The sequence below is a fragment of the Gekko japonicus genome, unplaced genomic scaffold (genome assembly GCF_001447785.1).
Source record: "Gekko japonicus isolate JY-2015 unplaced genomic scaffold, Gekko_japonicus_V1.1 scaffold24, whole genome shotgun sequence".
Classification (NCBI taxonomy): domain Eukaryota; kingdom Metazoa; phylum Chordata; class Lepidosauria; order Squamata; family Gekkonidae; genus Gekko; species Gekko japonicus.
The window spans coordinates 2,604,190-2,618,801 of NW_015164665.1; the positions used below are offsets into that span (position 1 = coordinate 2,604,190).

At 42.6% G+C, this 14,612-nt stretch overlaps 1 protein-coding gene across 1 annotated transcript; it reads right to left on the reverse strand.

Moving 5' to 3' along the window:
* Positions 1–7,650: 7,650 nt before the first annotated feature.
* SFRP2 (secreted frizzled-related protein 2) lies at positions 7,651–14,124 on the reverse strand. The gene is made up of 3 exons (XM_015409037.1): positions 13,399–14,124; positions 11,595–11,675; positions 7,651–8,966 (listed from the first exon to the last, which is right to left on the reverse strand). The coding sequence occupies exons 1-3, from the start codon at positions 13,895–13,897 to the stop codon at positions 8,662–8,664; spliced, it is 885 nt and encodes a 294-aa protein (XP_015264523.1). The 5' UTR covers positions 13,898–14,124; the 3' UTR covers positions 7,651–8,661.
* Positions 14,125–14,612: the final 488 nt, after the last annotated feature.

Sequence of the window (14,612 nt, forward strand, 5' to 3'; positions counted from 1 at the left end):
CCTGCTGCCTTTTCTCCTTCCCATCCATCCACCAACCTTTTACCTAACTGCCATCTTCAGCTATATTTATTATTTACTTCATTTATATCTACCTTTTTCTCTATGGGAAACCAAAGCTGCTTACATCATTTTCCTTTCCTCCATTTTATCCTCACAACAACCCTGTGGCCCCAGTCTCTGGATTTAAGTATCCACAGATAGGGTTTTATTGAGAATGAGAGCTATTAATGACTACCTAGAACCCCTGGGAGCATGCGATGTCAGTTCTAGTGACAACCAGAAGTGATGTCACGATGTCAGGGGGATGTTTTGGGATTTGCAAAAACTCTATGGTTAAATCATGAAAATTTGGGCAAAATGTTAGAGCCTTCCCCATACAAGGTTGCCAACTTTGGACTGGGAAATTTCTGGAGGTTTGGGGGTGAAGCCTGAGGAGGAAAGGGACCTCAGTAAGGTACAATGGCATAGATTCCACCCTCTAAAAGAATCCACCCTTGATGCCAGCATGCTCCCCATACCACCATTTTTCTCCTGCCAGCCTTCCATGGACCAATAGGCAACATAGGTCATTACCAGGAGGTAACAGCAACCCTAGAGATAGTATACCTCTGAATGTCAGTTGCTGAAGAGACAACAACAGGGGCCAGGCATTGACCTCTGTACCCTGCTTGTAGGCCTTCTAGAAATCTGGATACAGGACCTCAGATTGTTCTTATGTTTTCCCGTATCTTGAACAACAGCTTGATTTACAGACTTCAACCAGGAATTATGCTTTTCTCCATGCTAGGAAAAACTCTGCCAGCTGATTTCTGCAGAGCAAGTTGCTGCTAAAGTCTAAGGAGCAGGTCAGGACATTCTTTCAAGTTTCACATAAGAGATCTACTTCCATATAATTGTACTGGAGTATTCACAACTATTTGTTTAGGGGAGTGAGGCTTTTTGCCCCAGAGCAAAATGAAGCGCGGTAGCTCGATCATACGTTTCTCCGAGGCTCCATGCTTAGGTCGTCAGTTGTCGATCACACATTGATAGTGAAGCGTGGCAAAGAAGGGAGGGAGAAAGAAGCGGCATGGCGCGATCACACATGGGGCGATCGCAAGCCGCCACTTCCTGATCAGACAAGCGTGTTTTTTTAAAACCGGAGTTCCCGCATGCACATGACCACGGAAGTGAATCCACGGAGGCTTTAAAAAAACATCTGGTGTGAGACGGGACGCAGACAGGCATCAGATGCAACGGGATACCAGTGCTTCCGCGATCCGATGCCCAGCTGCACCCCGCATTTTCTGGAAAATACTGCACTTTCCCAGGTATCTTTTTACTCCGCATCTTCGGTGGGGCGATACGGGTTGCTGACGGGTGCGGGACACTTGCCAGATGTTCCCATGTGATCGCACCCATAAAATCCACCCGGCATTCGTCCCCATCACGCGGCTAATTCTGCGTGTGACCAGACCCTTCGTTTTCCACATACTTTTGGATGTAGTCTAACATAAATTGAAGTAGTCTGTGCTTATACTTTTTTTTGGATCAGCTATAGTTACATGCTAATCATATTGCAGTAAGAGCTTGAGTGATCAGAATTTGATTACTAGACATTCACCTACAAAGCTGAGAGACTGAGATGCTGCCATGCTTTTGATTATCAACATGATAATGTGATACAATGTGCATTTTTTATCAACAATACACACAATGTGATTGATTATCAACATGATTATCAATGTGATACACCCAATGTGCATTTTTAGTATCAGAACTGCCATTCAGTTAAATTTAGTTTATCCCACTACAAAGGAAGTCTTCAGCTCTGAGAGTGCCCCCTGCTGGAAAATTTATAGGATGCACTCCCAGAAGTGCTGATTTGCTTCACCTAAAGGCATAATGTTCTCTCCCATTGGCTATTGAGAATACATCAATGTAAAGGTAATATTGTATGCACCACATATGTATTTCTTAAGAGTGGTGGCGGGAGGAGCATGAAAGGGATGAAGTTTGGCAAATTTGGCTCATTTCCCTCAGATGGAAGGGTTGCTCTGATCTCACCTGAATAGCTCTCATTTCTGATCCTAACGGCGACAATAAGAAATGAATGATCAAAACAGCTTCTTTCCTATTCCCCCAATTATAATGAAAAATTGTATCTTGCAATCATTCCAAAGAGGGGGAAACTAGCAAGCTGGCAACCCTACATGTAAAAAATATTGAGTACTTTGGGGCATATACAGGTAGCCTTTTGCTTCTATGTATAATTAAAACTGTTCATCTGATAATTGACATTAAGGAAGACCAACCAAACTGACAGTGCGCAAGCTTTCAAGTTCTCCAGAACTCTTGATCTGTCTGGATAGTAAAAATAAAGGGGGGTGGGAGAGGAAGATACATATTTCAGGTCATGGTGAAAAAGGCCTCTTTGTCTCCCATAAGACATGTGTAAGAGTCTTAGCTTACTTCAGTGGGCAGAGGGTGGGGCTAACTGGTATCAGACCATGTTTCTGGCATGCTGGGAAGAAGAGATGGGGGGGAAGGAAGCATCCCGTTGAAATATAAAAATCAGCAGTTGATTAAATGTCTCTCTAGTCGTTGGTCAATAATAGCTGATGTCCTGTTCATTTTCACTGGGGTATATGCATGTGATGGTGTCTGTTAATGGTATCTAGGTTGATCTCCTTTTTAAAGATGCATTATTCTAGGAAACTCAAACTGTACATTTACTATATTATTGATAAAAATGTGTTTATAAAAGTATGTTTCTAAAAATAACTACCTTTCTTAGATTATGCAAGTGACAATCACAAACAGTTTGCCCTTTTGTGTTGTAACAAGTAGATGCAGCAAATGCCTGTGATGGAATGTTATTTAATCAAATGTTTATTTTATACTTTATTTACAAATCTTGCTTGCCTGACTTGAATTAATAATTTTAATACAGGGGAATGACATCTTGTGATGCATATTGTTTAAAAATGAGAGCCCATATAAGCATAGGGAATTGGTAGAATTCTTTAACATATTAGTATGTTTACATATGTGTTCTCTGGAGAGCTTCAAAGACCTGATGACTTCTGGTCTACTGTGTTAGGAGTCCATTTACTTTCCATCTCTCATTGTTCCCTTTCACAACCTAATAAGAAAAAATTGTGGTGCAAATAAAAAAAGATCTCAACAATGAGCTCTGTTGTGGTTGTAATGCTCACATGAAAGGAGGCTGTCTAGAAAGTGAATGGAGCAGCCACTGGTAGGCTGTAGCAGGGAAATAAATGGTTTGGCACTGGACAGTGACAACCAGCAGGGTGCACACGCCTAGCATAGGAACAAATGATGGTTAATCTACCCATTTGAAGATCTAATTGAGAGGACATTGTTTAACTCTTTAGCCGTAACTAAACTGAAACTTGAAAAGGGTTCATACACATCTGGCTGCTCTCCGGCTTCAAAGGCTTAATAGCTAAATAGTGGATCTAAGGCTCAGACAGAAGACTGTGATTTGATAATCTGCTCATGAGCACGATGCATTTGCCATTTTATACAGATTAAATGAGTAAATGCATTGCAGGACTGTTATCATAAATTGGTGCTAAGTTTTAGTATTCATTAGCCTCACCAGATCAGATTCCTCTGTATTCCAGTATTGCAGCACAGTAATTGAGCTGTGTACCTATATGTTACATTCCTGCTGTTGCATTGATTAACAATGTTCCATAACTAATATGAAACATCTTAATCCTGGTCTTCCTAAACTTTCTCATGAGAGGAACACATCTAAGTGTTTGTCTTTGCTTAGAACCCATGTACCTGTGCTATCCCATGATCCGGAAAGCTTCAATTTATCTGTATCTTGTGAGGTTTTGTATTTGTATACTTTCTTCTGACAGACTCAGTGCGCAATCACAACTCATCACTTACCATTTGGAACTTGTTGCTATAGAGCTTCTTAAAGAAAAGTTTAGAAGGCATCTGCTCTGGGGAGGGGGAATGAAAGAATATCCTACCTTGCGGAGGCTGAGGTACCTTTTGAGTTTATGACAACATATTTGTGTATTAACGGTTTACTGTTGTTATAGTTATTATTATTAAGTCTCTTTCTCACTGGGACCCATGGCAGATTATAATATTATAAAAACTTTCAGTTGATCAGGACTTGCTAGAGAGGACACAAATATTATGGAGTTGACTCAGTCAGTCCCTTATATGCCTTTAGACATGTGCATCTGTTATGGGAGACCTGCAAAAAGAGACTGGAGTCAGTCGGTGGCTGGAAGCTCCGGTGTGCAGAACAGGACATGGAGGAAAGCCATGGGGAGGATGCTAGGTGTTACTGGATATTATACTTTTCAAAATCCAATAATTAAAGCAGAAACCTAATAATCTGAGGGAGAAAATTAAATCAAAAGGCCACTCCAACTGAGACACCCTGTGACTGAAGTATTAAGCATGTTAGATTTTCTTTGAGCATATCCAAATGAGAATTTTGCTGACCCAAACAGAGAGAGAGAGAGAGAGAGAGAGAGAGAGAGTTCTCGTCCGAATTGGGTTCCTGCAATACTTCTGAGTTGAATTCCTGCAATGAATTTGCAGCTACTGTCTGCCTAAAAGTCCCTGTGACAATCACGTGCACATGATGTCCAGTTTGGGCCTAACAAACATTGATCTGTGAAAGCAGACTAATAAAAATGTTTGTTACCTAGCAACTGGACTTGTAATGCACTTTCAATCTCCTTTCAGTTCACTTTGCAACTGGATTTTATTGTGTGAAATGGCAAAATCCACTTGCAAATGATCAGTAAAATGTATTGAAAGTGATTTGAAAATGCATTATTCAACATGTGTGAAAGTGCCCAAGGAAGAGCTCTTGAGGATGCCAGTTGCCATAGAAAGCTGGACAAGGAACTGCAGCTGTGTTGTGCAGCCATAAATGGAAAGACTCCTTCACTGAGGGGAAAGAGAAGGGACACTTTCTGACAAGTTTATCTCTTTGAAGGAAGGCTTAGCTATGAATGGAATGGAATAGAAAACAAAATGTATGATGCACACAGAAAACCAACCACATGGCTTGTTTTCACAGGTAGGGTCTTGGTAGCATGAGGTGGGAACCCTGAGGAATTGTGTCTGGGCCCATAGGGATGATTTAAACTGGAGCAAGAGCTTGAAAATGTGCACAAGAAATGAAATTTTATCTTATAAAACTACATTAGGCAGTAAGAGTCTAAATATTCCAGTCATTACCCTCCAAAGGCCTACTGGAATGTTGCATTTGAGACGTGAAAGTGCAGCAGAGCAGATTATTTAGGTTTAAGAATAAAATGGCCACAAAAATTGTATGAAAACAGTTAATTGATAACTTTGTATCCAAAATCAGAAAATACTGTTATTTCAGTCAGAGCAGTTAAATTTTGAATTTCCCTATAATAGTTGTACTAATATCTCATCCAGTTAAAAATAGAAATGGGTAAACAAAGCAGCATCCCAAAAAATCTAGTTTATGAAAAAAGAATTATTCTAGAATGTTTCATTCCCCTCTTTTTTGTGGGGGTGGGGAGGAATGCAGAGACATTAAAGGCAGCTACAGTTGAAATGGGAGTAATGAAGCTCTGCATTGTGCATAGTTTCCACCTGAGTGGAAACATAAACTCATGTTTCCCCAGTTGAAAAGTTTGATCCAGGAGTTGGGAACTAAGCATGCTGCTGGCTCTAGCATTAGTATTATCAGTGACATGACTTCTCTCTTCAAAGGCAGGCTTGAATCCTGCCTTCTGCTCCCCCAGTCTTCTGCAGCTTAGATCAGACTTTTCAGTTGAAAATAATGTGTGCACAGCACCTACCTTGGTATGAACCTAAAAAGAGCCCTGCTGGATCAGATCAGTGATCCATCTAGTCCAGCATCCTGTCTCACACAGTGGCCAACCAGTTCCTCTGGAGAGCCAGTAACAGGGCATAGAGGCCGAGACCTTCCTGATGTGACCTCTTGGCACTGGGATTCAGAGGCTGACTGACTGCCTCTGAATGTGGAGGTTCCCTTCTGTAACCATGGCTAGTAGCCACTGATAGACCTATGCTCCATGGATCTATCTAATTCCCTTTTAAAGCTGTGGCCATTGCTACATCTTCTGGCAGCGAATTCCACATTTTAATCACTGTCTGTGTAAAGAAGTATTTCCTCTTGTCCGTTCTGAATCTACTGCCCATCAGCTTCATTGGATGCCCTTGAGTTCTAGTATTTTGGGAGAGGAAGAAAAAATTCTTTGTCAACTCTCTTCACCCCATGCATAATTTTATAAATCTCTATCACGTCCCTCCTTGGTCATCTCTTTTCTAAACTGAAAAGTCCCAGACTCTTCAGCTTTCCCTCAAAGGGAGTTCCAACCCCCTAATCATCTTGGTTGCCCTCCTCTGTGCTTTTTCCAGCTCTGCAATGTCTCTTTTGAGATATGGTGACCAGAATTAGACACAGTATTCCAAATGAGACCACACCATAGATCTACACAGGGGCATTAGAATATTAGCTGCCTTATGTTCAGTCCCTTTCAGTCCCTTTTTCACTGCTGCAGCAGTGAGTTGTCTCCTGTTGGACGATCTCTGAGCTTTTGAATCCAAGGCTTGGTTACCATATCCAGAAGAATGAAGGGTGGATAAAAGTGGTAGAATGTACCGCTTCAGGCTTGCAGGTGATAGATTCCAGCTTTGAATGTTCCTCTGCCTAAAGTTTCTTGCCAAACCACCACCACAACAAAACAGCCTAGCACAGCCAAAAGAAAGGTTCTAGCATCTTTCTTTGCTTCCTGTGCTGATTTTCCGAGGGCAGGGATTTATTTTAAACAAGGGGAGATTTCAAAAGGTGATCTTCCACTTGCAGCTGATTCTCCTACCTCCTATTCCTGTGTTTGTGAAATAGGTCTGAGTGTGGATCAGACTAACATTAAACCATGATTTCTGTGGTACAAATAACAAGTTTGGAAGCCATGCAAAAGAACCAAGAAAGAATTCATAAATGACTCCTGTTCATGTGAAATTAGGATCATAGCTCCCCTGTGAGCTGGGTGAGATGTGGTGCACCTCAGCACAGGAGAGAAGCATGAGATGTTGTTTTAGATGTTACAGTGAAAGTACAGAAAGAATATGCATGTCACTCATAATTTTTCTCTTAGCCTTTGCTCTCTTGAAGCTTCTTCACAATTTTGACTAATACCGTAGATCTAGATCAAACTGAAAAATAAAATGTATTTATTTCTTATTTACAAAATGTATATCCTACCTTTCTGCCCTTACAAACTGTCAGGGGAGGACTGACTGGCCTGTTACAGCGGATAAAGGTTTGATTAAGGCAAGTGCTTGTAGTGGCATCAGCTGAACAATTTGATCCTTATAAATACTTATTTCAGGCAGGCAAATCTCACGGTAGTAAGGTAGTTGGATGAACTCTAATTTTATATTGTTTCTGTACTAACCACATTTTGTTGAACTATTCCTCTGTGGTGAATCCAAATGGGATTGGGGGGAAAGTTTAATCCAACATTAGATATATTTAAAATGCAGGCTCCCTTGGTCTAATGATGGGATGGAAGGGTATAAGTAATGGGTCTCGTCATGTGGATCAAAAATGGCAAAAAACAGACAAAAGGTAAACTACTATGTAAAGTTTATGTACAAGAATATAAGGTTTATCTGGAAATATTTACAAGATTTGTTTAAAGTAATATTTTACAACTCTTTCAGAATAACTACTAATTATATTACAGGCTGGAAAAAAAGTTTACTTTGGGAAGGCAAAAGCACCAGAAAAACACAAAACCTCCCCTGAAATGTGCTTTCAGTCAGTTTACAATTCTTGTTATTGATCGGTTTGTATAAAATACTGTGTAAAAAACTGTTAATATACTTTTATTGGTGAAGTTTCTTCATAAGTAGCACATGCAACAGTGGATTTTTCTATAGTGTAATAGAAATAGATGGCATATCACTCCAAACGAGACAAAATTAGGCCTAATATTCAAGGCCAAATTAAGCCATAATGGCCACACTTCAACAGAAACCTGAAGCCCAGTTGAAATTAATAGACTGAAGCATGCTCAGCTCTGCATGGGATTGTGACCAATAATCAGGCAAGAGTCCAAGTTTCAAGCTCTCTCTTTTCCCACAGCCCTGATTTGATGTGGAAAAATCACCACTAAGCAACTTTTCCCATCATGTCCACTCAGCAACCCTTACTGGTGATGATATTGTGGAGGTACTACTTCCCCAAAACGACAGGGTCACATCTCTTCGTGGTGGCTTTGTACCAAAAAACTGAACCTAACACTCACACCTTATTCTCAACACACTCATTCTTAATATAACCTATACAGAAATGTAGTGATATAGAATGTATTGCGGGACAGTTCGAAACAAAAAACCAAAATGACAGATTTCCCCCCCCTAAGTTTCAGGTCACGTTCTGAACCAATGCAAAGAACTAGCTCTAAGCAAGATATTTTAATACTTCACAAAAATAGTCATGATTTTTTTTAATTATAGTTTTACTATATGTACAAAACTGACCTCCCTTTCGTTTTTTAAAATGGGTCTTCCTCTCCCATGCCCGCTGTGCATTGTTGCTGAAGAAAGAGGAAGGTGCAAGGGATTAAGGAGTGCGCTAGGGACTGAAGGCAGCAAGGCCGGAAGTGACTAGCACTGCAACTTGCGGATGCTGCGTGAGAATCTCTTGAATGCCCTCTGGCCTTTCTGCCACCGCTTTACTGAGGTGATCACCAGCTCTCCTGCCAGCCTCTGTCCCATCACTAAATAGGGTGCATTTATATCATTCATCTCATCACAGGTACACTGAAGGCCACCTTTGAGCCACAGCACAGTCTTTTTCAGATCCCTTTCTGTCACACCGTTCAGCTTGTAGATGGTTTTGCTCTTTGTTTCCGGAGTGATCTTGGTGTCCCCATTGATGTAGGCGATCTCCTTCACTTTTATCTTCAAGGCTAATCAGGATAACGGCCAAGGGAGAGAGAGGAATGGGGTTGAGAGAAAGCAAGAGAGTGAGAGAGAGAGAGAGGTTTTCCCATTAGTGCACATAAAGAGGACCTGGGGAGGGAAGTCTTCTATTGCTAATTAAACTGTCAGGGGCTGACAGGATGGACAGCAGGTGGCTCCATTTCTAAAGCCACAAAGGGCATGCAAGTCATTTCAGTCTGAATCAACCTTTGGGTGTGTGTGTGTGTGTGTGTGTTTTAAAAAAAAAAAAATATTTTCTAAACGGATCTTGCAAACACAGAAAAGCACCCACTTTGTACATTAATTATGCATTAGAGTTTAACTTAGCATGATGTTTTCGTATTGACGTTGCAGTGGGAAAGGGAGAGGTCTACAGTTTCATAGGAAATTTGATCTCTGCAGTTGATGAAAACTTTGTAGACTGAATTTACAGGATCAGAAAGAGTCTTAGGTGAACCTGTAAGAAGGAATCAATGTTGCTTGTGTATTGTAAACAAAAGAATTCACCAAAAAGGACAATTCATTTAACAGCTGCATTCGATTTTGGAAAACAACTAGAAGGACAACAAGCACAAGGCTCTCTTAGAAGCTTGAAAAAACTCTTAGCCCCTAAAGAAAAAAATCTGAATAGCTCATGTTGGATGTGTCAGATGAAATCTTAGTCTAGTAACGGGCAATAGTAACCTGTTGTCAATTTGAGACTGGTTTACTACAAAACAATCTCTTTAAATTCCACTGCAAATGTTTTTATAGAGATAAATCGATAATATTGTAGCACATGTTTACTATTATCTTTTTCTCTCTGCCTGCCAACGATTTTCTCACATTTAATCAGCTGTGCTCAAACAAGTTTTCCAGTCACTTGCAAGCCAAAGATGGCCAGGTTTTGCAACAATTTGCCAGCCAGCTCACATCTGTAATGAGGTTCACAACCTGTTTAATTCTGCGGCTGTTATGCAATCATTTCATTTCTGGAATCTCTGATTCTTCAAGAGAAACTCTGAACAACAGATTTTGTTTTGGGAACATGAAGGATTTAGCAGTGAGGGTTGTGTGGCCTCTGGTATGAATGGACATTAAGAGATGAGAAGTGATAGATAAAGCAGCATGCCCCTCACATCTTCTGAGTTTCCCAATCCTTCCCACCACGTCAACTCAGGCATTTGAGAGGAGAAATCCCTGCCTCACTTGGTTCCCAGCAGGATTCAGTAGTGCAGTATTCTCTTCCTCCCCCAATGGGAAGGTGGGAACTGGAGAGGAGAAAAGCCGTGCTGTCGGATCCACAGCAGGATAGGAGCTCAGGCGCCCCTTTCTTAGTCCCCCTCCCCCAGCTCTGTAGGAACAGACAAGGGGGAAACAGTATGGAGTCCAGCTCCACAGCCCAGGCTTGCATTTGAGCTTTCTTTTGTATGCTTCACTAACCCACATACCAGCATACTGGGGCACACAAACATCTGTCAGAAGACTGGAAGTAGAAGTCATCGCAACATTTATACTGGCTGTTGCTTCAAACACTTGCAATGGAGAATGGGGTTAACAAGTCTGGAATTATTTTTTTTTAACTTCTAAGAGCTCTCTAGTGCTTTTTGCACAAGTTGTCTAACTTTCGTACCACAAATATACCCTGTGGCCTCCCAGTTTTATTATTAAATACAGAAATCGATATGCACAAAGAAAGGTGTAGAGGCATACAGAAAGGGCTGTCTCTCCCTACATGTGCTAGCTGGCCAGTTCAGATGCCCTCTGTTAAGATGTGCTCTTTTGTCCCTATGGACAAATGTGCCCTGGAACAGCTTGACAAAGGAACAGTTTGCCACACTACTTTCTACCTTCTTGTTTCTCAAAGGGCTTACAAGAAAGTGTTGTTGGGGGTGGGTGGGATTTGAACCCAACAGCGAAGACACTGGGGGCTAGCTACATTGGCAGTTTTTTCTTTGATGATACCATGGGTTTTATTTAAACTGTTTGCTAGCTGCTTTAAACTTTGGAGAAGTGGGTTAAATTTTCTTCAAATAAATAAGCAGTTTTCAGTGGCTCCTATCAAAGATACATAACTGAAAGATGAGGAAACTGGCTGTCTGCTCCAGATACTAGTGCCAGTAGGGGCAGTTTTAGCTATCTGTTTAGGGCACCTTACTTTCTTCCATAGTGATTTCCAGTCACCCCTATGTGGGAAAGTGAGACGCAGGATACCTGTGAAATAGTACTGTGGTGGGGAAAAAAAAATCTGTCCACTGTTCTCACTCAGAGTAGTCTAGATCTCCACCAAGAGGCGATTTATTCCACTATGGGGTGGGGAAATAGGAGGTGCCTCCTTCAAACAGTTCTCAAAGTATACAGACACTGCCACCTCTCATAATAGCAGGTACTTTACTACGAACCAGAGAGTGGCTATCACATTGGTTAAAAAAAAAAAGATGTTATGCACCTAGAAATCTTATTACATTGCCAACAGAGCTAAGGCAAATAACCACACTGATTTTTTATCCTAATAAACTGGGATTGTGTTCATGTTGAACAACTGCTTATATAAAAAGTTTAATCCACTCGATTTGATAGTTCAGCAAGACTGCAAAACCTGCCCTTTTTAAACATAGAAACTTGCTTCCACTTACCAAAGTCATTTTTGCAAAGGTTTTCCACAATTTCATTGTCATCCTCATTCTTGCTTTTGCAGGCATCACAGACTTTGGGTGCTAGAAATACAAATATTTAAAACAGAACCCATATTCATAAGACAACAGTAGATGGCGTTTGGAAGCAAAGTATGCTTCCTTTAGACATGGTCACTAAATTCTGCCTCCCCCTCATATATTCTGCCACTTTTAATGTTGCTAATGTCTTTTTGAAAACTGCCTACATGGGTTTTTATTGAACTAATTCAAAGAAAGAAGTCATGAAATATAAAAAAGTCATCAGTGTCTTCAGGACAACCTGCAGGACAGTCTAAAGAAGATTTTGAGTTTGGGATGGTTTGTTCTTAGTGGAAAAAAACACCTGAACTGAAAACTACATAGCCATGTTTGGCGCATATCGAAAATGACTGAAATGGGATTTGATGGGATTCTGAAAAAGGGGATATGTGAATTCTCAGGAAAAGAGATTAAAATAGCTGCCACTCCCCTCCCTAACTCTCTTTGCATGAACAGAAATCAATGCCTTGATGGGAGGGGAAGTAGAGAGGAGGGGGAAGAGTCAGGCAATATAATGTACAAGCTTTTTCTGATGAGGTTGCATCAGAAAAACTGCTCTCTCTTCTCCTATTCCTTGTATTAAAAAACTTGGGAAAATCTCACCTCTTTCTCTCTTTTTCCTGTGGCTAATTAAAACCATCTTCCCAAGTAGTAAACTAGTAAAGCTGGAGGCAATTTGGGTTGTTTTTTTTTTTAAATGACAATTCATGGATTTGACACATTTTGCATTTGTTCATCTAGCAACAAATTATTCTGGACTTCAAAGACTTGTTTCACTCCTCCTTATCAATGAGAGAAACAAGTTCTTGCTGGTCTTATGCCAGTCACTTTTATAAACACTCTGACAATGGTCAAAACCATACTAACAAGTTTAAATGGGAAATGAGCTCCTCTAAGTGCTGCCATGCCACCAGAGAAGCAAATAGTTGTAGGAGAGAGAACTCCGCAGTACATGATAAGCACCAAGAATCAGTCCTTAGGGAAAAACGACTGTGACTCAAGACACACTATTTAGGATTGTCTGACTTATTCTGCAATCCTAAACACACCAACTAGGGAATTCAAGGGACTTTTCTAAGTAAATTTGCTTAGAACTGGGCTTTACAGATGCAAGCTTAAGAACATATCCTAGGAAATTATTATTATTCAGTTTGGACTTCATTTTGAGCAAACATGTTTAGAACTGGGATGGACTGTTAGTCCAGCAGAACCGCAGTGTTCTGAACATGGGATAGCCACAGTGTCATTCTCTAGAGCTGTGATATTTTGAAGACATGGGAAATGTTAGGTTCTGTATTGATTTCAAAGAAGAGGCATCTATTATATGCTACTATTTGGAAGGACTCTTCTCACTGAAAATTATTACAGGTCTCAAGTCAGGGATAGTGGTGGCTAACTCTAACTGCCACTCCTACCATACTTCTTATGTACTATTAAATTTAACAGGGTTTCTTTCCCCATATATTTACTTGGGCTGCAATTCTTTGTACCTATACCTGTAAAGAAGCACAGTTAAAACCCAGTGATTTATGACTGAGTACATGTGCTCAAATTCTGGCTGCATATACATGCCCCCCCCCAACTCAGCGGGACGGACTTCTGAGTAAACATATACAGGATCCGAGCTGCACATAAGGGGCCGCAATCCCATGCAGAACTGCGCATAGTCGTGCGCTGTGACCCGCGTCTTCCAAACGGCGCAGACAACAAAGCAGAGCTCCCTTACCTTCCCTGGGAGTGGGGAGGATGTGCTCGCTGCTAGCCGGGGGGATGCACAGATCATTGTCCTGGGGGAAGCGGCTGCAGTCCAGCATGTCTGGCCAGGGGAAGCCGAAGGCGGACATGACCGGAGCGCAGCTGTCTTTCACCTGCTCGCAGAGCGAGTGGCAGGGCTGGATGGTCTCGTCCAGGTCGTCGATGCAGACGGGCGCGAAGAGGGAGCAGAGGAACTTGCGCGTGTCCGGGTGGCACTGCTTCTGCACCAGCGGGATCCAGGCGCCCGCTTGCTCCAGCACTTCCTGCATGGTTTCGTGGCCCAGCAAGTTGGGCAGCCTCATGTTGGGGTACTCGATCCCCCGGCACAGGAGCAAGGAGGCGGGGATGGGCTTGCAGTTGGACCGCTTGTAGGAGAACTCGGGCTGCCCGAAGAGGAAGAGCCCGCGGGTCGAGCCGAGGCATGGCGCGGCCAGGAAGACCAGGCACAGGACAAGGTCGCGTCGGTGCATCTCGGAGAGAAGGGCTGGGGGGCGCTGCAGGCGGCCCGCGGCTCCGAATGGGGCTCCCGAGAGGCGAGGAGGGGGCGGCGAAAGGCGGCTGCGAAGGCAGCGAGGGCTCAAGGCAGAAAGGCGCAGCCTCCCGCAGGCTACATGCAGCTTCCCTCCCGAGCACGCCGGCGGCCTCCCGCTTGCTCGCCACCGATGGCCATACACTGCCCACTCCGCTCTGCACACCAGCGGTGCCTTGCATTTTTTATGCAAATCGAGAGGGGGTTTGGGGAAGGCGAGGGGGCGGGGCCACATGACAAGGAATCGGCAAGGATTGGCCGCTTTGCGCTGGGGGGAGATGCCCCCTGGCCTGGAGGATTGCCTTTTAGGCAAGAACACTGTCAAAGCAACGCTTCAGAACTTGCTTGCGCGTTAAGCTTTTTGCCGGGAAACAGCTTCACGGGGCTGAGCAGTTCATCGTCGAGTCATTACAGAGTGGGGTGCTATAGAGGGCGTTATAGGGCTTTGTGCGTGGGTTTTAAATAACCCGCTTTTGCAGTCAGTCAAACCAGGGCATCACAAACAGAGCGGACTAGGAAGGCAAAACTGCCCAGCATAGAGGGCACGCCCCCTTCGTGGCTGCACACTCCTTGGCCACGCCCCCAAAGAGGAAGGCTTGGCCTATGGGGAGGACTGCTGTGGAGCAGTTGCCCCCTTCCCGCTCTCTGCGTTGCGT

Coding starts and splice junctions, on each gene's coding strand:
- SFRP2 (XM_015409037.1), bottom strand. CDS start 13,897: ATGCACCGACGCGACCTTGTCCTGTGCCTGGTCTTCCTGGCCGCGCCA. Junction 11,676..13,398: donor CCTCCCCACTCCCAGGGAAG/GTAAGGGAGCTC, acceptor TTGTATTTCTAG/CACCCAAAGTCTGTGATGCC. Junction 8,967..11,594: donor CCTTTGCAAAAATGACTTTG/GTAAGTGGAAGC, acceptor TATCCTGATTAG/CCTTGAAGATAAAAGTGAAG.